We start from the raw sequence: 20,521 nt of genomic DNA on the forward strand, positions 1-20,521 counted from the left end.
TAGTTTTCAACTCAACCCAACTCAACCCAACTCAACTCAACTAAGCCTTAATCTCAAACTAGTTGGAGTTGGCTACATGAATTCTTTCCCTCTCTATTTAAGACTACACTTCCTTAAAGATACATAGATATCCGGTCCATATGATTCTTCAATACTTAAGAAACATGATGTATGAGCAACACCACTTCAAGACGTTGTATGTGACAATTATTGCATTTGCATGCAAAACTTATGTTTAGCGGCACCTTCGCCTGCTTTAGAGATATATGACATTAAGCAGTTTCTTGATTTGTATTGTAAGAAGCTGATCAGGAATTGACATAAAATAATAAGATATGTGACACATATTACATATTGCAGGCTGCTGAATTCATGGCTTTAGTCTGATGTGAGTATGGTTCCGCCTACATATTGTTCCCACAGACTAAAGATGTCATGCAGCAGATCTAGAACAAAGTGAAAACACATGAATGACCATATACAAGGCTGAGCAGCCGGTTCCCTAAATATTGTCGGATTAAAAAAAAATATCTATTTTCTAGTAGAGATAATGTGATGGTTTTCCTAATTCTATTTGCTAAATGTTTATCTACATTCATGATCATGACATAGCAAGCCTTGCCATATGCATGCATAACTACATTCTGTTGGTGTTTCATTTTGTGAATTGGCCATAGCTCTACTGGTGGTCTATTCAGTGGGAAAATGCTACCACAAAATTGTGGATCCTCGTGGAATTAATAGATGCCATCTGATGATTTATCAAAATCTAAGTTTTTCCTTCAAAAAAAAAAAAAATCTGTGTTCAAACATAACTTGCTATTTTCTCAGACTTCTAGGTACATCTAAGATAGTATTCCATATCAGTAGGAGCATGCTGAGAGGAGTGCAGGGATGTCCTGTGTGTATACTCATCTTCAGCTACTCTTTAACCAAATTAGTGCTCTGAAGAAGTTTAGAAAAAAGAGTCATTGGTTAGTCTAAATAGGGGCCCATTCCAAACTGTGCATTACCCCAGGAAAAATAAGGTTTAATGGTGAGAAAAGTGGCGACAAAGGTTGACAAGTCCTGCAGTATTTTCTAGTTGCAATTCAACAAACCTTTTTTTTTTCTCTAAGAACAGCTTTCTATTGGATAATCATGTGACTTGAAGTTCTGATGAATCTCCTATCATCACTAGCCTACAGGGTGATCTACAACCAACAATCAGCAATGCCAACACTAGTTGCATGAACGAACCTTTCCTCTCTTTTTTCTAAGAACAGCTTTTCTATTGGATAATCATGTGACTTGAAGTTCTGATGAATCTCCTATCATCACTAGCCTACAGGGTGATCTACAACCAACAATCAGCAATGACAACACTCATTGCATGAACGAACCTTTCCTCGAAAAAAGAGGAAAGAGTTGCATGAAGGAACCAATGCAGTACCTGTTTTAGGACATGTTTGCCCTGAATAGATCCAAGAGTTTACTAAAATCTTTTTAGATTCATACTAGGTCGACAGACCATTACATTTTACAAATAAGGAGTTTCCTTAACCAATACAAGTACCAAGTTCCCTGGTTTGGAGACTACTACAATATGTTAGGTCATTAGAATATTCAACATATTTTCCCAAAGTCCATGGAAAGTTGACTTTGGGAAAGTGTATGGGTATGAATGATGAAAACAAGAGCATTTGAGTCCAACTGTCATATTTCCTTCTACCAATACTGGCATCTAAATAAATTAAGTGGAAGCAATTGAACTATATGCTATAATATTATAAACAAAGAGTTCAGAATTTCCAGATGAGATTGCTTACGTTTCTAGGAAATTAATAAATGTAAAATTCTGTTTGCCTACATCCATTATCTCCAAAACAGGAATAATGAAAAGATTAAAAAAAGAATAACATGAAAGTTCAGGTAGAACCTTCCGTCTGATGGTGACAAGACCAATGAAAAAAGATAGAATCAGCTGAGCTGTTTGTGTCCAAGGAAACGGAATAATGCCTAGATTAGAAGGATCTGCCTTTTGTTCCATATCATTTTTGTCATGTCCCATCTCTGATCGAAAGTCCAAGAGATAAGAAAAAGATTAGTGGGATCTACATTGGCGCACTATGTTTGGCTTCCACTTCACAGGTGCAATTTCAATTTAGGTACTATTAGTTGCCTCACAACTGAAAAGATGCCATCATATTTGCATCCCACCTTCCCAATTGACCAAGGCCTGCATTACATGATAGATTTCTCATATCTAATTATGCAATGCAGATATTTTTTTTTGCTTCTTCATGGATTGATTTTTTCACCATATTTCCCATCTTTGGTCATCCATATCCACAAGGGAAGTCTCAAGAAGCTTTATTGCATCGTCGTTTGAAGAAGAATCCTCAGAATTACAGTAACAGGAATTTGTCAAAAATGAGTTCTACCACAATCATCACCCAATTTCTCTTCCTCCTTCTCCCTTCTGTTGTTCAACCTTTCTATCTGAGAAATGATATTACTTTGGACAGATCCGCACTGTTGGCATTCAAGAAAGCCATTCTTGTTGATCCCGACAAGGCCCTCAGTAGCTGGAATGAGACGACCCATGTCTGTGAGTGGCATGGCATCGTTTGCCGTCTGAATCCTGAAAGAGTGACTGAACTTGATCTCAAGAGTAAATATCTTTTAGGAACAATCTCACCGTTTCTCTCCAATCTTTCCTACCTTCGATTACTTGACTTGTCTGAGAATTCACTCCAAGGTTCCATTCCCATCGAGCTTGGAGCTTTGTCTAACCTTGAGCTACTCGGTATCCAAGGGAATCATATACAGAATGAAATTCCTGAGAGCTTTGGCATGCTTAGGAAACTTCGCTACATTAATCTCGGCAACAACCAGCTTAGTGGAAGGCTCCCAACATCTCTCTTCTACAATTGCACTCAATTAAGCTATGTAGATCTTTCTAATAATTGGTTTACTGGTTTGATTCCTCTGCAGCTTGGAGATCAACTTCCTTCTTTGGAGAACCTTCTTCTTTATCAAAATCAATTGACAGGTAGTGTTCCAGCTTCTCTCTCTAATTCAACAGAGATGGTGGAGATCGATCTCGAAAACAATTATCTGAGTGGTACATTACCATCAGAAATCTTGATGCATCTGCCTTCTTTGAAGATATTGCACCTCTCATACAACAACTTCTCAAGTGATGATCAGAATTCAAATCTTGTCCCCTTCTTCATTTCAATTGCAAATTTGACTCATCTAGAGGAGCTGGAACTGGCAGGGAACTATCTTGGAGGTACATTGCCTTCCACCATAGGCCTTCTTAGTGTTAACCTCTCACAGGTTTATCTCCAAGATAATCTCATCCATGGAGCAATCCCATCAAGTATATCAAATCTTTCCAAATTGATGTCGCTGAATCTATCAAACAATCTTTTGAATGGAACTATTCCCTTAGAGTTAATTCTTTTACCCAATTTACAAAGATTGTGGTTAGCTAACAACTTGCTCTATGGTCGAATCCCATCTCCTCCTGGTGTTTTAAATAACCTGGGACTCTTAGACCTATCAAAAAACAATCTTTCTGGTTCCATTCCGACCACATTGGCAAATCTAACTCAGCTGAGAATACTCATTCTTAATGGAAACTTTCTTTCAGGATCCATACCTTCAAGCCTGGGGAGTACAAAATTAGAGCTTCTGGACTTATCTCATAACAGGCTCACAGGAGCCATACCAGCTGAAGTTGCAAGCTTGAGCTCGATGGCTATATACTTCAATCTGTCAGACAATTTGTTAGGAGGAGAACTCCCCATGGAGCTGAGCAAAATGGACAAAGTTTGGGCTATCGATCTATCATCAAATAATTTCAGCAGTAACATTCCTTCCACTATGGGAAGTTGTAAAGTAGTTGAGATGGTAAACTTATCACACAATCATCTTCAAGGGCCAATTCCTGGGTCCTTGGGTAACCTGTTAAACCTTCAGTCCTTAGACCTCTCTTCCAATTTCCTCTCTGGTGAAATTCCTGCATCTCTTCAGAAGTGCACCAGCCTTAGGTTACTGGACCTCTCGTTCAACAACTTCAGTGGACCGCTACCAGAAAACAGTCTGTGCAACTATTTAACACCGAAAATGATTGAAGGAAATCATTTCTGTGGGTCACAGCCTGGCCTTCCAAGTTGCCAACCAAAGAAGAGAAGCATGATACATTCTCCCAAATCCCTCGTATTGTTTGTGAGTATTGTCTCCATGTCAACTTTCCTTCTTACAATAATATGTGTGATAGGTTATAAGAACATAAGAAATGCGATGTTTCGAAGAGATGATGTGGACTCAAGTGACTTTTCTCTGGACTTGTCATCAAGTTACCCTAGAATAACTTACAGAGAAATTGTAGAGGCTACTGGAGGATTTGAGCAGGGCAGATTGATTGGATCTGGTAGCTTTGGACAAGTCTACAGAGGGGTCTTAAGTGATGGCAGTGTAGTTGCAATAAAAGTTTTACAGCTGCAAAGCAGCAACTCTGCCAGAAGTTTCAACAGAGAATGCCAAGTTCTGAAGAGGATTCGACACAGGAACCTGATGAGAATCATCACGGCATGTAGTCTTCCAGATTTCAAAGCTTTGGTGCTTCCTTTCATGGCAAATGGCAGCCTGGAGAGCCATCTCTATCCGCAGGCACAACAATCTGCCTCCTCAAAATTGAGCTTAATCAAACGGGTGAATATTTGCAGTGATATTGCTGAGGGGTTGGCCTACTTGCACCATCACTCACCAGTGCAGATCATCCACTGTGACTTGAAACCAAGCAACATTCTCCTTAATGATGACATGACTGCACTTGTATCCGACTTTGGAATAGCTAGACTGGTCATGAAAGTAGCAGAAGGAAACATACTATGTGATACTCCAACCAACTCAACAGCTAACCAGCTTTGTGGATCAATTGGATATGTTGCTCCAGGTAAAACATTCTCCCTCCTAGGAAACTATAATTACTCACTCTGAATGCATGAAGAAGAATCTAGATAGAAAATGGTGATATGCCAGGTAATGCCAATGAATTTAACAAGAGTGTGTAAACTACAGGCAAATAACCAAATTATTATCTATATCAAGTGAAATGAGTAGATACTCCACACTTATGTTTGATACAGTCTGATGGACAAATAAATTAACTTTAGATTGAAGGGAACAAAATAACTGAGTGTAAGATATGTAGATATTGAGGTCTATATGCTCACCACTCTACTTCATAGTATTAAAACCATAAATTTCAAAATTTAACTTTCAAGTCCCTCTATGGCTTCCTAGGTATTAGCTTGTAGCATCCCTGGTTATCCAACATTTGTGGTAAGGGATTACAATTAATATTTCAACACTTGCATTTTGATTGAATTAAAAATGAATTTTTTTTATAAAAAAAATCATATTTGTATATATATTTCTGTTTAGTTAATACAACTAGTTTACCAAATAATTTCTAGGATTAATATACTTTCAGCTGGCATTTGTTGTAATTTTTATTTAGAGAGAAGGAAATGCAAAATGAGAACATGTTCACCTAGAGCTACTAAGATTAGCTTTTTTTATTAGTTTTTCATCAGCACAATCCATTATTATTAACACATAGAAACAGGGATAACGGTGACAAGTTCACTAGGAATATGCATGGAAGGTCTTATTAGCAAACATTTTCAGTAAGCCATATTGTCTAAAGATTAAAAGAATTAATATAACTGCCCATATATAAACAAAACTACGAGGGTAAACCCTCAGACAATAGTAAGGTTGCTCCATTGTAACCTAGAGGTCATGGCATGAACACGGAAACAACCTCTCTGCATGTGGGGTAAGGCTTTGTATATCTAAACCTCCCCAAACCTTGCAAATGGTGGGAGTTTCACACAAAGGGCTATCCTTATCTAAACAAACTGGCAGAAGCACTCTGCATGGAGTCTGTATAATTTATGCACATATGTGCATATGATGATGTGAATATATATATATATATATATATATATATATATATATATATATATATATATATATATATATATATATTATAAACAAACTCATTACAGTATGTCACATTATTTGAGCATAATCCAGTCTTACTTTCTACTTCACCTGCCTAAAATTTTAGCCTACTAAAAGTAACTAATTGTAGAATATAAGTAGTCTCATTTAGTTAATTCTTCTCTTCTTCTTCTTCTTCTTCTCTCGTTCAGAGTATGGATACGGAAGAGGTGCATCAACAAAGGGTGATGTCTACAGCTTTGGCATTCTTGTGTTAGAAATTGTAACCAGAAAGAGACCCACAGATGACATGTTTATTGAGGGTCTAAGCTTGCAGATGTGGGTGAAGAACCACTATCATGATCAATTGGAAAATGTTATTGACTACTTCCTAATGCAAGATCTGCAGGACAAGAGCCCTGAAGTTAGAAACATGTGGGAAGTTGCCATTGTAGAACTGCTTGAACTTGGTCTTATCTGCACCCAAGAAGCTCCTTCAACCAGACCCACCATGCTTGATGCTGCTGATGATCTGGACAGACTAAAACACTATCTTGGATGCGACAAAACTGCAACTTTTACATCATCACGTGGGATATCATCATCTACCATCACTGGAGATTATTGGTAAATTTTTCCAGGTCCTGACAACTTGTTAGCATGAAATGGATTAGATAAAAGGGGCACTGAGGAAAATGAGCTTTGGTACTGAATCAAGATCAGCACCTCTGCTGCTGTACATAACGAAGATTTACAAAGCAATGGATTCCTAGAATTGTAGATAGGAAAAGCAGGATATGGATGTAATAAGAATAAAAAGCAGTTCCATTCATAATTTGTATTGAAAGCTGAAGCTAATTAGTAAAACAATTCTTAAGAATGCACTCTGTTGATTGGAAAATTCTGAAGCAGATAGATGGCAAAGCATTTGATGGACAGAGAAAACCTTGATATCTTAAATTATTTCTTTCTTATACTCACTTTAAAACTAACTTGGCCAAAAGAGAGTCTCAAATTATTAAGGACTACGCATTTAACTTCTTATTTGTCAAAATGATAATGTGATAGATATAGGCAAAGCCACATGGTTATTAAATATACGCATCTAAAATAATTGCAGCGCATCGCATATTTTATTTATACGTACTTAGCATTTTACCTTCGCTCTACTTAACAATGAAAACTCAGGAAAGCACTCACTATCTATATTTTAAGCAATTATAAATATAACATAGAAAACGTAAAGCAAGATTGCAATAAGCACAAAAAGTGTAGTAGCTGTAAATTTATTAAATCATAAAATAGTGCCAGGTAATATAGGTTCACAATAGAAATCATACTGTGTAATTTTCTAGAACAAGAGTTCTATTAAGAAAAAAAATCATTTTTTTCTGGCATGGAGTAACATTCAAACAAATTTGCATTGGTTTCATGGACAGAGCATGAGGTTAGATTTCACATCAGGCACAGTTAGTGTTTTTTCTTTGGTTCTTAATTTTACTTACTCTAATGCCTAAAAAGAAGCCAGATGGGGAGATAGCAATATTTTAGACACCCATAAGAGAGCTCCCCACAAGGCATCCTAGTAATTCTACTCAGAAAAAAAATGATAAAACCAGCTTCAGTTTCTCGCAACGCACCAAAGTCCAGCTCTAAAAGGGTGTCACACCTGACTAGTTCTTTAGGTTGTTTCTTGTGAAGAAAATAAAAAAGGTGTAACAAGATGGAAGTTCATTTTCTTAGCATAGCACCTGCTAGGTAAGATAGATGTAAAGATTACCCCTATTGATGCTATTATAACAGAAACTGAAGGGGTGGGGCTCATGCATCTCCATTCCTTACTCTCTTGTCTCCACCTGCACATGTTTGGCTCCACAGGTATCTATAGTACAAACTCCTCGTATTTTCCCTTGTATATGTTGACTCTTTCTATATACAAAATGCACTCGTATACCCCTCCATGTTAACTGTAGGATGACTAAGAGAAAGAAGTACATGTTTAGAAAGGGAATGCACTTAACAAATCAACTGCAAGCAATCATGATTGGCAGGATTCCAGGCATACACTATCCTCTCCTCAATAACCCACGTGCATCAAACATGCCAAATACTAGCTTAATATATGCTTCATGCATGACTTACACTAGGACTTCAACTATAATCTAGCTTAATTTTCTCTTTACCTGATATTGCTAGAAAAGATAGAAAAAATAAAAAGAAAGCAAATGTTTGAGAAAGTATCCCAGCATATGTGAAGGTGCCACCTGTTAGAGATAATGTTTAATTAATTGGGTATTTAGATATCCAAGATGTCTCTTAGTAATCAGTCTAAATCATTATGGAAGTACATATGTCTATTTAAAGAGTCCTGTATTCCTCATAAGTCAAGAAAGATGCCTCACTCTGAGGTTGATGTTTGAGTTCTCTTGAGAAGTTTACCAAGAGAGTGTTGTAGAATCAAAATGTTAACCAAGAAATCTATTGGTGAAAGAAGATCCAATTATCTTGTGAGAATATATTAGAAGAGGCTTCCAATATGGCCTAGACAACTCCTAAAATACCTTCTCTGCTCCCTTTTATGTTTATATCTTATTTTCCTGCAAAAAATTTTCATTCCAATATCTTATAATATCGGCCACAGAAATGTGAATGGAGACAAGATGTGGTGCAACTGGTTTGTTTTTATCGTTCTCGTTGTACAAGTTTGTTCGACCTTTTTGTGTATTCATATCTCTTTATTTTTCTTTTTGTTCACATCTGCTCATCCACAACTGATCTACACCTAAAACAAGTTCAAAACAGTTTCTTTTAAAATTCAAAATAGATTGCTGACATCAACTTAGATTTCTTTTGATCAAGTTCAGCAATAATTTGTTATAGTGGAGCACATGGTTGAAGAGCAAAATTAGCAAGACAATTGAATTGTGCAGAAATCATGCATCTAGGAAGCAAAACAAGAAGCCACATGGATGAATATATTTTGGTCAACTAAAAGATGTTGAATACATTTAAAGCTTCTACAAAAAAAAGTATTGTTGGTTCCTGAAGCTGCATAGGAGCATTATATGTAAAGCCCAGGAATAGTATGAATCATGTTAGCAACTTCAAGAGCAAGGGTCATGTGGATTTGTTATCTTATTGTGATGCACGGTCAACATTAACTATATATACTTACAGCACTCAATTACATTAACATGTACACAAAGATTCCATGGTACAAGTAATTTGAAGACACAAAAATATTAATGATTGAGAAAAACATCAAAGCACATCAGTAGGCAATATAATGGAAATAAATATGTTTAGCAATATATTTGCAACATAAGTCGCAATCCTCAAAATCTCTAAATCAAGCAAGATCACCACCAAGATTATGTTTTAGATCACCTTGAAATGAATAATAAGGGGCTGACGATCCAAGATGGGGACAGGAAGAACTGGCTGAAATAATCTGCTTGCTAAAGTTAATTGGCAACAAAAAAGACATGCATGAGGATGCCATCTAACACCATATGCAAACAATAGCAGAGATCTACTGGTCAGCACTAATAAACAAAGACAAGATACCTGGTGATATGAAGCTCAGCACAGAGTGAACAAAGTCCTAGGAACAAGGTGCAGAAAGAAGACGAGTGATGAATGAATATGAATATCGAACACAGGAAGTGGCTGAGTCTTGATGCATGATCATGTAATTATGATCCGATCAAGAGACCAAAAGAGGTTAGAAGGTTGATGCACATGGAGCAGAAGCTGGTACCAAATTATTGGCATCATACACAGTGCAGAGCAGAGTGAGAACAAATTTAGGAAGTAGAAGCCAGCAGGAAAACCAAAGCATTAGCAAAGAGACAGGTGGGCTAAATCCAAGATTAGAAGATTTCTGAGCCCAAAAGTTATACCTGAAGGAATGACTCAATAACAACACCATGATAATTAAGAGAAGCATCAAAGACTTCTGCAAAATAATAAAAGAGAATGAACTTGATTGCAGGCTTGTTCAGCATAATCAGTATATTTTCCCCACAAAAAGCATTTCTAAAGAACAGGCATGTTTTACAAGGGAGCCAAAAAAACTAATAGTCATTACTATATAAGATTAAGACAAGTTCCCAGTAGGACATGAATCATACAGATCTGAGAATGTGAACATATCCTGCTCAGTAAAATGCTTTATATACAGTTTGTAGTCCAATCAACAAATGCAGGATTATTTTCTTCCTTCCAAACCATCATAAGGAAACAATAGCAGCTATCCACAAAACCATGTAATCTGGATGAATTGCAGCACATTCTTTGGGTAGAACATAACAGGTATTGCTTCAATTTGAAAGGACTAGATTGAGAAGGAAAGTACTGCCTGCTGATCAAATGAATTGTATTAGAAAAATACCAAACTGAAATGACAAGGACAAAACAACAGATCAGTTGCATGATCAAAGTATACTAAACAACTAAAGAGAAATCTTTTAAGCAGGTTGATGGAAACTCAAAAGACAACAAGAAATTGAATTCTGTATCTAGTAAGGTAAAAAGAGTAGAGATATGTGTCATCCTGCATTTATATAAATATATGAAATTAGCATCCATTTAAGATGGGATCTTAAAAGAAACAATTAAAGAAACTGCTGTAAGACATTCATTAAAACTGGCATAGGAAACATACAACTATCTTCCTTCTGATTTCAAAAATAAAATTTTAAGGTTTGAAAACTAGCCAAGATGTACCTCCATAACAGAGACTAAGGGGGAGTCATCCTGTCGAGGGTACTTCTGAGATTTAAAACTTTTAATGTGGGATTCTATTGTGTTGAGCTGTTCATAGATCTCTTTCAATAAATTCAACTGTTCCTTGCCCTTCTCAGAATCATCCAGCTTCATAATGTTATGATAATCAAGATGCTGTACCCGTTCTTTGATATGTTCAAAATCAGACTCAAGTGTAGATGTACCAATTTGAGGATCCACAAGTGTCCTGTGGTAGTTCAACGAAGCCCCTTTTATTGGCATAGATGGCATGTCTGTAAGGTATCCTGGAGCACCTTTCGTTGGTGTGGATAACCTGTTTCCATGGTTCATATACATGAATGCCCTGCTTAACCAATCATCATCTTGGAAAAGGTAGTCTGCTGCTTCTTGTGGCATTAAGTGAGGCATTCCGATCGTGTCCTTCATCTCCAGGGTAAATTCTTTCAACACTTGCTTGAGAGGTCCACTAGAATTGCAACCCTTACAACTTTCTGGGATTTCAAATATGTCGTGGATGTAGGCAGAATGGACTGTGTTTTGATTTGATTCAATTTGAAGACCTGAATTCCCAAGATCATCACACTCTGGTAACTTCTGTAGGTCTTCAGATTGAGAAACTGAAGACAAAGCACATTCACCATCTAAATTTGACTCTATGCCTCCTATAGTTGAATGATATGATGTGTCACCACTTACTATTGAACACCATGAACAAGATGTAGACACATCTCCTGAATTAGCAAGACCAGCACTTGTGATTCTTTGATGTTCATTGCTTCTCAAGTTTGACTCAGCTTTAGCCTTCACATTTACTTCTTCAGAATTGTGACCTTCATCTACAGAAACCTCACACAAGTCTGGCCTTTCACTTTCTTTACATCTTTCAGATAGCTGGCTAGTGTATTCGCCAATCTTCTTCCAGATTGATTGCCCAGAAGGAAAAGATGGACTGTATCCATTAATGGTGTCCACCTCGGAACACAGTCTATCCAATCGTAAAGAAGGCAAAGAGATATTCCTTCGAAAAAAACCACGGAAGCTAGTATTGTCCAAGGAGTGATTAATTCCGCATGAAAATAGACTTTCAGAAGTTCCTATTTCTCCATAATCGAGATTATTGAGACCAATCAACAATTTGTGCTTATATGCCTGCAGTTGGTACTTGAGGATTGAAATCTCCATTTCTTTCTGCTGCATTATTTCCTCCAGAATCGCCAAACACTCCTCAGCATGATGCATCTTTTCCTCTGCCATTCTCTTGTATTGGCATGCTTCCATCTTCTCTGCAGCCTTTTCTCTCTGAAGTCTCAATATCATGGATAGAGCTTCACTTGCTGCAGTTGCTGAAGCTTCTCTCTCCTCCTCTAGCTCCATGTAAAGCTTTTTCATTATAATGTACTGATTGCAAAGGGCTTCTTTTAAAACAGCAACCTCATGATCAGCCATGACCAGCATTCGCTTGGATTCACCTACCATCCCACAAACAAAAGCAATAATGTCCTTCAACCTGTATCGTGACCGATATGATGCACACATATATCAGTCGTCTCTTAACAACTAACCATCTTATGAATATGCAATTCTCTGGGTTATTATTAATTTCTTTAATTATTCACATTATCTTTGTTGAATCTTTCAAATTAACCCTGAATAGTAGAACTAGTTACCATGTAACAACAATCACATGCATATTGATATAGTGAAGACAAAGTGTAGGAGAAATTAACCTCACATCATTTATCTAAGAGCGGGTGGAATATAAAAAGTCTGAAAAATTAAAAACCAGTATTAGCTCTAAAATTTTTGGTATGTATTAAAAAGAATTTCTTATTCCAGTTATCAAAGCTCAAGTTGTCCTATTTAAATTCACAAACACGACATCACAATTTTTTTCTATGACCCTTTTTGTTTGTCATGCAGACTTGTAGAGTAATTGCAACAAGTACCACTCTGGTAATTCACTTGGCTACAAGAAGCACTACTGCAGAGAAACGTTCGTATTTTTCTAGAAACTATCTGTGCTGATTGTTATCTGCTAAAATGGAAAGTGAAGAGGTAATCAAAAGGCAACATATATGTGGGGGTCAGTTTCATGTATCTGAAGTTAGGAGGCACATAGTAAATGTGAGTCTCTCACACCCCACCAACGGCAATAGATTCTGTGTGATTTATATGAAATTTTTTATGTCACTTTCATGCAAACATATAGTGAATTTAGAAGTCTTATCTCCACCAAAAGAAAGATTTTTGGCTGTAGGTTATATGCCATAATTTCACGGGATATTTGCATAGCTACAATTCAGGCATGTAGATTCAAGATTATGACGAATTCAAGTTTGATCAATTTAACAATTGCAACCATCTGGTGTATACTAGAAACAACTTTTACTAACCATGTATGTGCATCAGTTCTAACAAGAGCAATATTATATGTTTTGAAATTAAAAACAAGGTTAGCACTATCTTCTTCAACAATCTTCCAAACAGATAACAAATGCTAAATATATCTATCATGATGTGGGAGTTAACATGTGCTGGACAGGTGGGGTACGAACAAAGAATATAAGGCATTTTTTTCTAATTTTCTCATGCAACAGCACATACTCGACCTACTACTAATAGACAAACACAATAGGCATAATCAGAAAAATCATTACAGAATTCAAAAGATTAGGCTTGGATTTAACAGAAATGAGGGAACAAACTCGTAATTAAAGCCTATTTGAATCAAACAAAATATATATATTACAAAAAAGGATTGTTTTTACATGCTTAGCTCAAAAATCCAATTTTTAAAGCATAAAATCATGCAACTTCAAGTTGATTTCTAATCAAAAAACAGATCAAAGTGCAGAAAATAATAGCAAAGAAATGAAAGCCTAGCAACCAACATCAAAAGATAAAGAAACAAAAAAAGCTCCAGCTCACCTGATCAACGGCTTCAAGATGTTATAAATTGAACCCTAGACAGTGCCCCCAAATCACAAGATTGTCAGGCCCATAAGCCCCTCCTTCCTCTTTTGCGTTCCCACAACGCCCAAGAACACCCATCAAACCAACCACCTGAATTACCCATTTTTCACAAAAAAAAAAGAAACAAAAGATAAGAAACCCTGAAACTAGAGAAAAACCAAGAAACAAGAAGGCGAAGCATCTGCGTCCAAGAAAGTAATGAGAAGTCACCCCCTTCACTGAATTAGAATGCTTCCCCATGTATATAACATGAGCTTGTTTATGGCCTCGTTTCTTTCCTTTTTAACAGATGAGATAGAGAAAAGAACAAGAACCAAGCCAATAAATAGAGTCGCTAAAGGAGGGAGGGTAACAGGAACGGGGTTGAAAGGAATCCAACGTCCGGTTGGAATCCAAGCCCGGAGCCTTCCCCTACATTTATGTCCCCAATCTCCTCTTTTTGCGCTTTCTTCTCGCTCGCTCGCTTATAATTTATACCCCCACCTCACTTCTTGTTTTCTGTGGCTCCTCGACGCCATTTATTTATTTTTTAAAGGATCGCTGCCCGGTGCCAACGGCTAGGAAAATGGCTGGCGGAAATGGCCCGAAAGTTGAACGGAAGGACGGACGTCGCACGTGCTGGATCCAGCGGCACGCGGTTCCTGGACTGGGGAGGAATCATTGCCGTCGAGGAGCTGAGGGTAATGATGAGGAACCGGCACGTGAGTCCGCCTCGTTTTGGTATCACTTAGGCGTGCTGGTGTTCGTGCCACGCGCATGCATGCATCTCACGTTACGAGACCTACAGTAATGACAAATTCAGGTTGCCAACTTGCCCCATTAAAAAAAAAGCTTGTATCATTATTGTTGTCATCATTGTCACGATCCTTTATATTACCATCATCATCGTGATCCTCTACATTATCATCATCATCATACCAACCACTTTAATGTATCCAACTAGTCTCCTTAAAGAAATATTAGACTCCACGGCAATTATCATTATACGAAAAATAACAAGAATAATGCCATCCAATGATGCACAAGCAATCTATGAACTATTTTTGAGTGTATGGGTTATTGGGGAACGATGCAACGCTTTGCAGATAATTAAATGGATTATTTGGCAAATGATTAATTTATAAATAATAGATTTTGAAAGAAAATTTTATGATTATTATTTTTTTTGCATAAAAATACTTTTAAAAATTTAAATTTGTATGAATACTTTCTTAAAATTTATATTTATTTCTATACCCTCATAAAATACCGTTTTTGCACAAATGCCTCTAATATAATGATTTTTCTAATACTATTAATAAAAACTATATTTATTTAAATTAAAAATAAAATAAAATTTTGAAATTACTTTTTTTGTTCTCCACCGTGATTGTCTTATAAATATTTCTTTTTGCACATCTATTCATTAAAAGTATTTTAATCATTTTAATTTGAAGCCGTTAATTTTTAACGGCATTAAATGGTATGGATACATATGCAAAACTAAAAATAAAAAAATAGAATAGCAAAACAAATGTTTTAAAAGAATATACTTGTAAATATCAATTTTGAAAAGATATTTATATAAAATTTGATATTTAGAAGAATATTTATAATAAAATCCTAATAATGCAACTTGAATAACATCCCAAATTTTCTTTCATAACGTCGCTAATGGAGCATGCCAACTTATATGTGAATATTGTAATATACCAAATATTCGTGCTCATCCCCCGGTGGCTGCATCTCTCAAGACCTGCTCTGCTCTCCCTGGAATTTTATGCCAGGGCTGCTCACAAGATATGCATCGCCACAGAATTATCTTGCAAGGATTGGCCTAATCCACAGGATATAATGCTAAACCTTTCCCAGAGCTGGAGAGACTGAGTTGGAGGAGAGCTAGTTCCAGTTGCTGGAGCAATGGTGCCCTGCAAGCAAGTTTTTTAAGTTGAATCAAAGCATTGCAACAACTCCAGTGCAGGAAGCGTTCAGTGGCGTGCACTGTTAAATTTTCCAGGACCTGAGAACAAAACTAATATCAAGTTCTGCAGTAAATGCATAAGAGTATAAATGCTGGAATGAAATACTAAAAGATTCCTAGCGCATGCCTAAGTATCTCGTCCAGTATTCCATATAATACTTCACAGATTGTTTGCAGCGAGAAAGTCCAGATTCCTCGGGTTCATATTTTCTCCCATAAATCTGGTCTGACAGAAAAAGTATTATTGAACTATAAGCAACATCAATTAATTTGTCTTCTCCTAAAAACAATCAGATCAATTGAACTATTGCGAAAAAATAAGTTGCAGTAGTTATTGTACATTGATGCACTGCATTTTTAAAATTCTACGACAAAGTAAAACAGGACAATGTATACAAATGAGCTTTACAGATCAAAAAGGCCTCAGAAAGCCATACTGGAATTGACAACTCATTTCAGAGAGCACTACTCGATGTCTTCACACAAAAGATACTCCACAATTGTAGGCTTCTCACTTAATTATAAAACCAAATAAGGTGATAACTGAATAAAAGAACTGTATCCCAGCGACATTTGCTTATCAATGGGAACTTCAACCTCCATCTTCAAATAAGAGTTGCCAAGGATCTGTGACAAACATGAGAAGTTATTCATCTATTAACATCATAAAAGTTCCCTTCTAACTAACAGCAGGAAGTACAAGAGAGTACGCAAAAAGATATCTTAAAGCAACCCTAACTAGAGAAGGGAGCATTAAGAATTAAAAAACAAAGAGAAAAAGAAAAAGAAAAGAACAGCATATAACATCGAGAAGAAGGGGAAGAAAACACAGCTAACGCAATCACAACCAAAACCAACCGCTCCCGACATATCAATAGACCACATATCAATAGCCATGTCAATTTAGTCAAATCTCTAAGAATTGTGCAAGAAAAAATTCCTCACCCCTAGTGCTGTTGTCAAGGGTCATCCCCTTAGGCATCAAACAACACTGACACCACCTATGCACAACTCTCTTAGACAAACAGATGTCAAAATGGTAACCACGTGATGTCCTATTGATCATACTGCTGTTGGAACTGAACACATAGGCAAGTCCTGATTTCCTAGTTCTTGCCCACATATACAGACTACATATTCTAAACTCAAAAATAGGTGCTTCTCATTTTAGTCTAGGCTATACGGTCGATAAATCATATAAGTTTCCTCTTGATTTGCCTAACTCCTGTTGGGATTTGTAGTCCACATAAATCACCCAAAGGGAGATGATACAATGCATAGAAAAATAAAAACTTATTGTCAAATCCAAATAATTCTCTATATTTGCATTTGGAAATTGATGTCATGTTGGACATAAATCTTTTAAACCTTAATGGTTCCATCAAACATCATGTATCAGAATGTAAAGACATTAATAGTTTATCTTAGCTTAAAAATTGTCATCCTTCCTAGACACCAATAGCATATAATTTCCAGTGCCGCAACAGAAATGGATGAACTAAAAGATTTCAAACATTTGAACAAGAGATATTGCCGATGAACTTCTAAACTTTTAATACAAAGCGACATCCATTACATCTGTCTATGTTTATGAAAATCAAAATTTTGTATCTCATGAATTCAAACAAACATAGAATCAGATGGAGATGTGAGCTTTAGATAAAGATAAATATATTTATGAAGTCAGATAGGTAAAGTGAGGAATCCTTTGCATACCCAGCTTCTTCTAGGACATGGATCGGAACTGTCTAGTAAAAATAAATAAAACTTGGTATCAAGGCATAATTTTCAACTGAACAGTTTTTAAAACAGAGTAAATGTATAAACATCAATATGCAGAGAGGAGGATAAAATTGTGAAGAGCCAGCATGCCAACCATCCAACAAATGCAGGATGGATAATCTAAAGTTTAAGTAAGAAAAAGCATGTATATGCTGACAAATATATAGGTTCTTTCTTTTTTTACATTTTGCAGGTAAGATGTCAAAAGAAAATCTGGAAAAGTATTAAATTTCGAAGCCTCTGGTATGTCAGATAGCAGAAGCATTTCATTGGGAAATACCCTTTTTTTCTTTCTTTCTTTCTTTCTTTTTTTGTTTTGGACAAACAATGAAGAGTATAAAACTTATTGTAGATTGAAAACTGTCTGCAAACCTTGCTAAGCATTCTGCTCTTTATGGTGTTTTCCATATTTAAGTATTAAATGGCAGGCTGGTTTTCTATCCCCTTTCCCAAAAATGAGACATCTAGATGTTTGAGAAAGGACACTAAATAGTACAAAAGGGCATATGTATGGTATATACATAGTGAGCAAAAGAAATGGATTATAGTACTTATAAGAACTAATGCAGTTCTGGCACTTGATCCGAAGTAGTTAACGTGCTCCTTAATTGAAAATTACAATTCTAATTAAGTCAATGAAGTGATTTTACTCCAAAAGCCTGACAGTGTAGTATAAAGAGGATCCAGAAGATATTTTACAAAAGGTTACATGCAACATGAATTTGAGTGAGTATCAAGCGGAGGTGTTGTTTACAAGGTCAGTGGAATTTGATCTCACAACTTAAAGATATTAAATTTTCTAGGTATTTATCCTAAATCATCCTTTAGAATGTTTGTGAGGTAAAATGGTATTGAATTTGAATATCAGTTTGTATGGACCTATGGAATTTGCACTGAAGAAAGCGATTTATGGCTAATCAGCATATTAATTGAAGACTCTGCCCCTTTTTTCTTTGAGAAATAATTTAAGATTTTCCATACTTCAGATATTGCAACATTAACATACAATAAGTGATACTTTGACACAAGGTTTGTCGTACCGGTCGGTACCAATGCAAATTGACCGTACCATATTGTACAGATACCAAACCGATAGTATAGAGGGCGTACCGACACTCAGCATGCCGAACCGACTACTATATTAGGCATTCCAATACTATAATAGGATGGTACTGATACGAGATTCGGTACCGAGATGGCGAATCTTACTTTGATATAAACCAAATCATGCTATAAATAGTTCTCATGCTTATGTAATTTCATGGATGACATGGGGACCCACAAATTCTGATGTCAACTTTCATAACTTGAATTTAGAATAGACCATTATTGTCCGAAACACATGTATCACATCATTAATGTTTTTGATTTTATGCTTCAACACCATGCACAAAATGCTTGATTAACCTAAGATGGAACATAACAACTTCCATATACAACTTATCCATGTGATACACACTATATATGTTTGCATCATTGATATTTATGAAGATGAACAGATCAATAACTGCAACCTTGAATAAGGATTTTTATCTGAGTGACTAAAGAACTCAAAAACCTGGATTTATATCATAAAAGGCCCTGTCAAGTCCTGCAAAACACACGATATATCATTGAACAAAACCTTCCCATTGGCATTCAAATCGTACACTCTAAATAAAACAGCAGAAATGAAATACTGTAAAGGTCCTTAAAATGGATGGCATGATGCAAAATAAGAACAAGAATAAGAATCTTTTAAGTGGAAGAAAAGAAAAAAAAAATTGAAGAATGGCAATGACTACATTCAATCTGCTGTTGCAGACTCATGCAAGAACTGAACGCAGACAAAAACGCAACAAATTCCTTAAAATTCAAACCATCCATCATCCTCAATAACCTCTGAAATAAGCAACAACCTTACCTAATAACAATCAAAATCAAATCAAATTAATCAAAAAATATGAAAAAAAAAAACTTCTTCTATAAGAAACAAAGAATAATGAACCTGAGAGAGAGGTTTGAATGCAAGGATAAATCCTCCACTGATGCGATCAAGATAGCAGAGCATGTGGTAAGGGAGACAATCTCTTGCTGCGAAACTGAAATTTCGAAGCTTTATTAGAAGAAAGAGCAAAGCTTCAAAAACATGACAGCATTATAACCTAATCAAAACCCTAGAAACTGGAGAACAAGCGGAGATCGGAGTGGCAAGAAGGGAGTAGAACAGATATAAACACTAGAGGAACGGACCAAAGAGGGGATTAGGAGGAGCTTAAGGCGTGGTTGCAGTGCTCCTGGCCATCTCCGATGTCGTACTAGGTGAGGATGGAGGAGGTGTTTCCCACTGGAAAAAGGATTTCTGCAAGAAAATAGGAAGAAAAAGAAGGGTTTGGAGTGAGATGGATAGGTCTTTGGGACGTGGACATAAAATACCCCAACCCTAATTCCACCTTAAGAATCTAGAGATCGAGGTAGGAAGACGCGCCGGTTTGCTGATTTTTCGAGGTTTTTTAATATATATACCCTTGAAATTGCATGCATTTGTTATTTGAAATTGAAATAACCAAAACAGCGATATATATATATATATATATAGGTCCGTAACATTCGAGCCCCTTTTTTTTCATGCTTTTTTTTCCAAGGCAGCAATCAATACAATTTTTCTAATCCTCCTTTACTATCGTAAAGAACGCAACACCTATGGATGATTGAATCTTCAAGACTTGCTTTAGTACTATAATTTTTTCTTTACTTTTGATTGTGCTCATCACGCTTTAATTTTTGATTGTACCTATTGGGGAAAAATAAATCGCCCCAAAGCACGTAAGCAGGCCGCCAGTACGTGGTCGAAGGCGCCAAACCAGGAGGGCGCCCGGCCTGGAAGGCGTCCCGACCTAAGAAAGCGCGAGCAGGGCCGCCAGCCTGTGGTCAGAGGCGCCCGGCCTGGAAGGCGTCCGACCTAGAAAGCGCCCGATCTCGAAAGGCATCCGATCCCGGAAGCCGGACCTCGCCGACTGCCGCGTTGTGGTCACATCCTCCTACGGCTCGATTTGGGATCACGCCTTGAGCGGC

At 36.6% G+C, this 20,521-nt stretch overlaps 2 protein-coding genes across 9 annotated transcripts; one reads left to right on the plus strand and one right to left on the minus strand.

Moving 5' to 3' along the window:
• The first annotated feature begins 1,558 nt into the window (after positions 1-1,558).
• On the plus strand, positions 1,559-6,911 carry LOC103707436 (putative leucine-rich repeat receptor-like serine/threonine-protein kinase At2g24130). 2 transcript variants are annotated; one of them, XM_008791920.4, is made up of 3 exons: positions 1,559-3,277; positions 3,641-4,948; positions 6,216-6,911. In XM_008791920.4, the coding sequence occupies exons 1-3, from the start codon at positions 2,257-2,259 to the stop codon at positions 6,632-6,634; spliced, it is 2,748 nt and encodes a 915-aa protein (XP_008790142.2). In that variant the 5' UTR covers positions 1,559-2,256; the 3' UTR covers positions 6,635-6,911. The 2 variants fall into 2 exon arrangements, with proteins under 2 accessions (XP_008790142.2, XP_008790141.2); XM_008791919.4 differs by having other exon boundaries at positions 1,559-4,948.
• A 3,146-nt stretch (positions 6,912-10,057) lies between these two features.
• Positions 10,058-19,985, minus strand: LOC103707437. Of its 7 annotated transcripts, none has more exons than XM_039126018.1 (7): positions 19,900-19,985; positions 19,700-19,808; positions 19,455-19,548; positions 15,418-15,632; positions 13,681-14,506; positions 10,732-12,259; positions 10,058-10,366 (listed from the first exon to the last, which is right to left on the minus strand). In XM_039126018.1, the coding sequence occupies exons 6-7, from the start codon at positions 12,226-12,228 to the stop codon at positions 10,340-10,342; spliced, it is 1,524 nt and encodes a 507-aa protein (XP_038981946.1). In that variant the 5' UTR covers positions 12,229-12,259; positions 13,681-14,506; positions 15,418-15,632; positions 19,455-19,548; positions 19,700-19,808; positions 19,900-19,985; the 3' UTR covers positions 10,058-10,339. The 7 variants fall into 7 exon arrangements, with proteins under 7 accessions (XP_038981946.1, XP_038981972.1, XP_038981943.1 ...); XM_039126044.1 differs by having other exon boundaries at positions 10,732-12,221; positions 13,681-13,815; positions 13,936-14,506; positions 19,700-19,970; XM_039126015.1 differs by having other exon boundaries at positions 13,681-13,815; positions 13,936-14,506; positions 19,700-19,969.
• Between the last annotated feature and the right edge of the window lie 536 nt (positions 19,986-20,521).

Source organism: Phoenix dactylifera, chromosome 1 (genome assembly GCF_009389715.1).
Source record: "Phoenix dactylifera cultivar Barhee BC4 chromosome 1, palm_55x_up_171113_PBpolish2nd_filt_p, whole genome shotgun sequence".
Lineage (NCBI taxonomy): Eukaryota > Viridiplantae > Streptophyta > Magnoliopsida > Arecales > Arecaceae > Phoenix > Phoenix dactylifera.

What these genes read in the sequence shown, in the direction of transcription:
- LOC103707436 (XM_008791919.4), top strand. Translation starts at nt 2,257, where the DNA reads ATGCAGATATTTTTTTTTGCTTCTTCATGGATTGATTTTTTCACCATA. An exon ending in AATTGGATATGTTGCTCCAG is followed by an intron (nt 4,949 to 6,215) that starts GTAAAACATTCT and finishes TCTCTCGTTCAG; the next exon opens with AGTATGGATACGGAAGAGGT.
- LOC103707437 (XM_039126018.1), bottom strand. Translation starts at nt 12,228, where the DNA reads ATGGTAGGTGAATCCAAGCGAATGCTGGTCATGGCTGATCATGAGGTT. An exon ending in CCTTAGTCTCTGTTATGGAG is followed by an intron (nt 10,367 to 10,731) that starts GTACATCTTGGC and finishes TCATTTGATCAG; the next exon opens with CAGGCAGTACTTTCCTTCTC.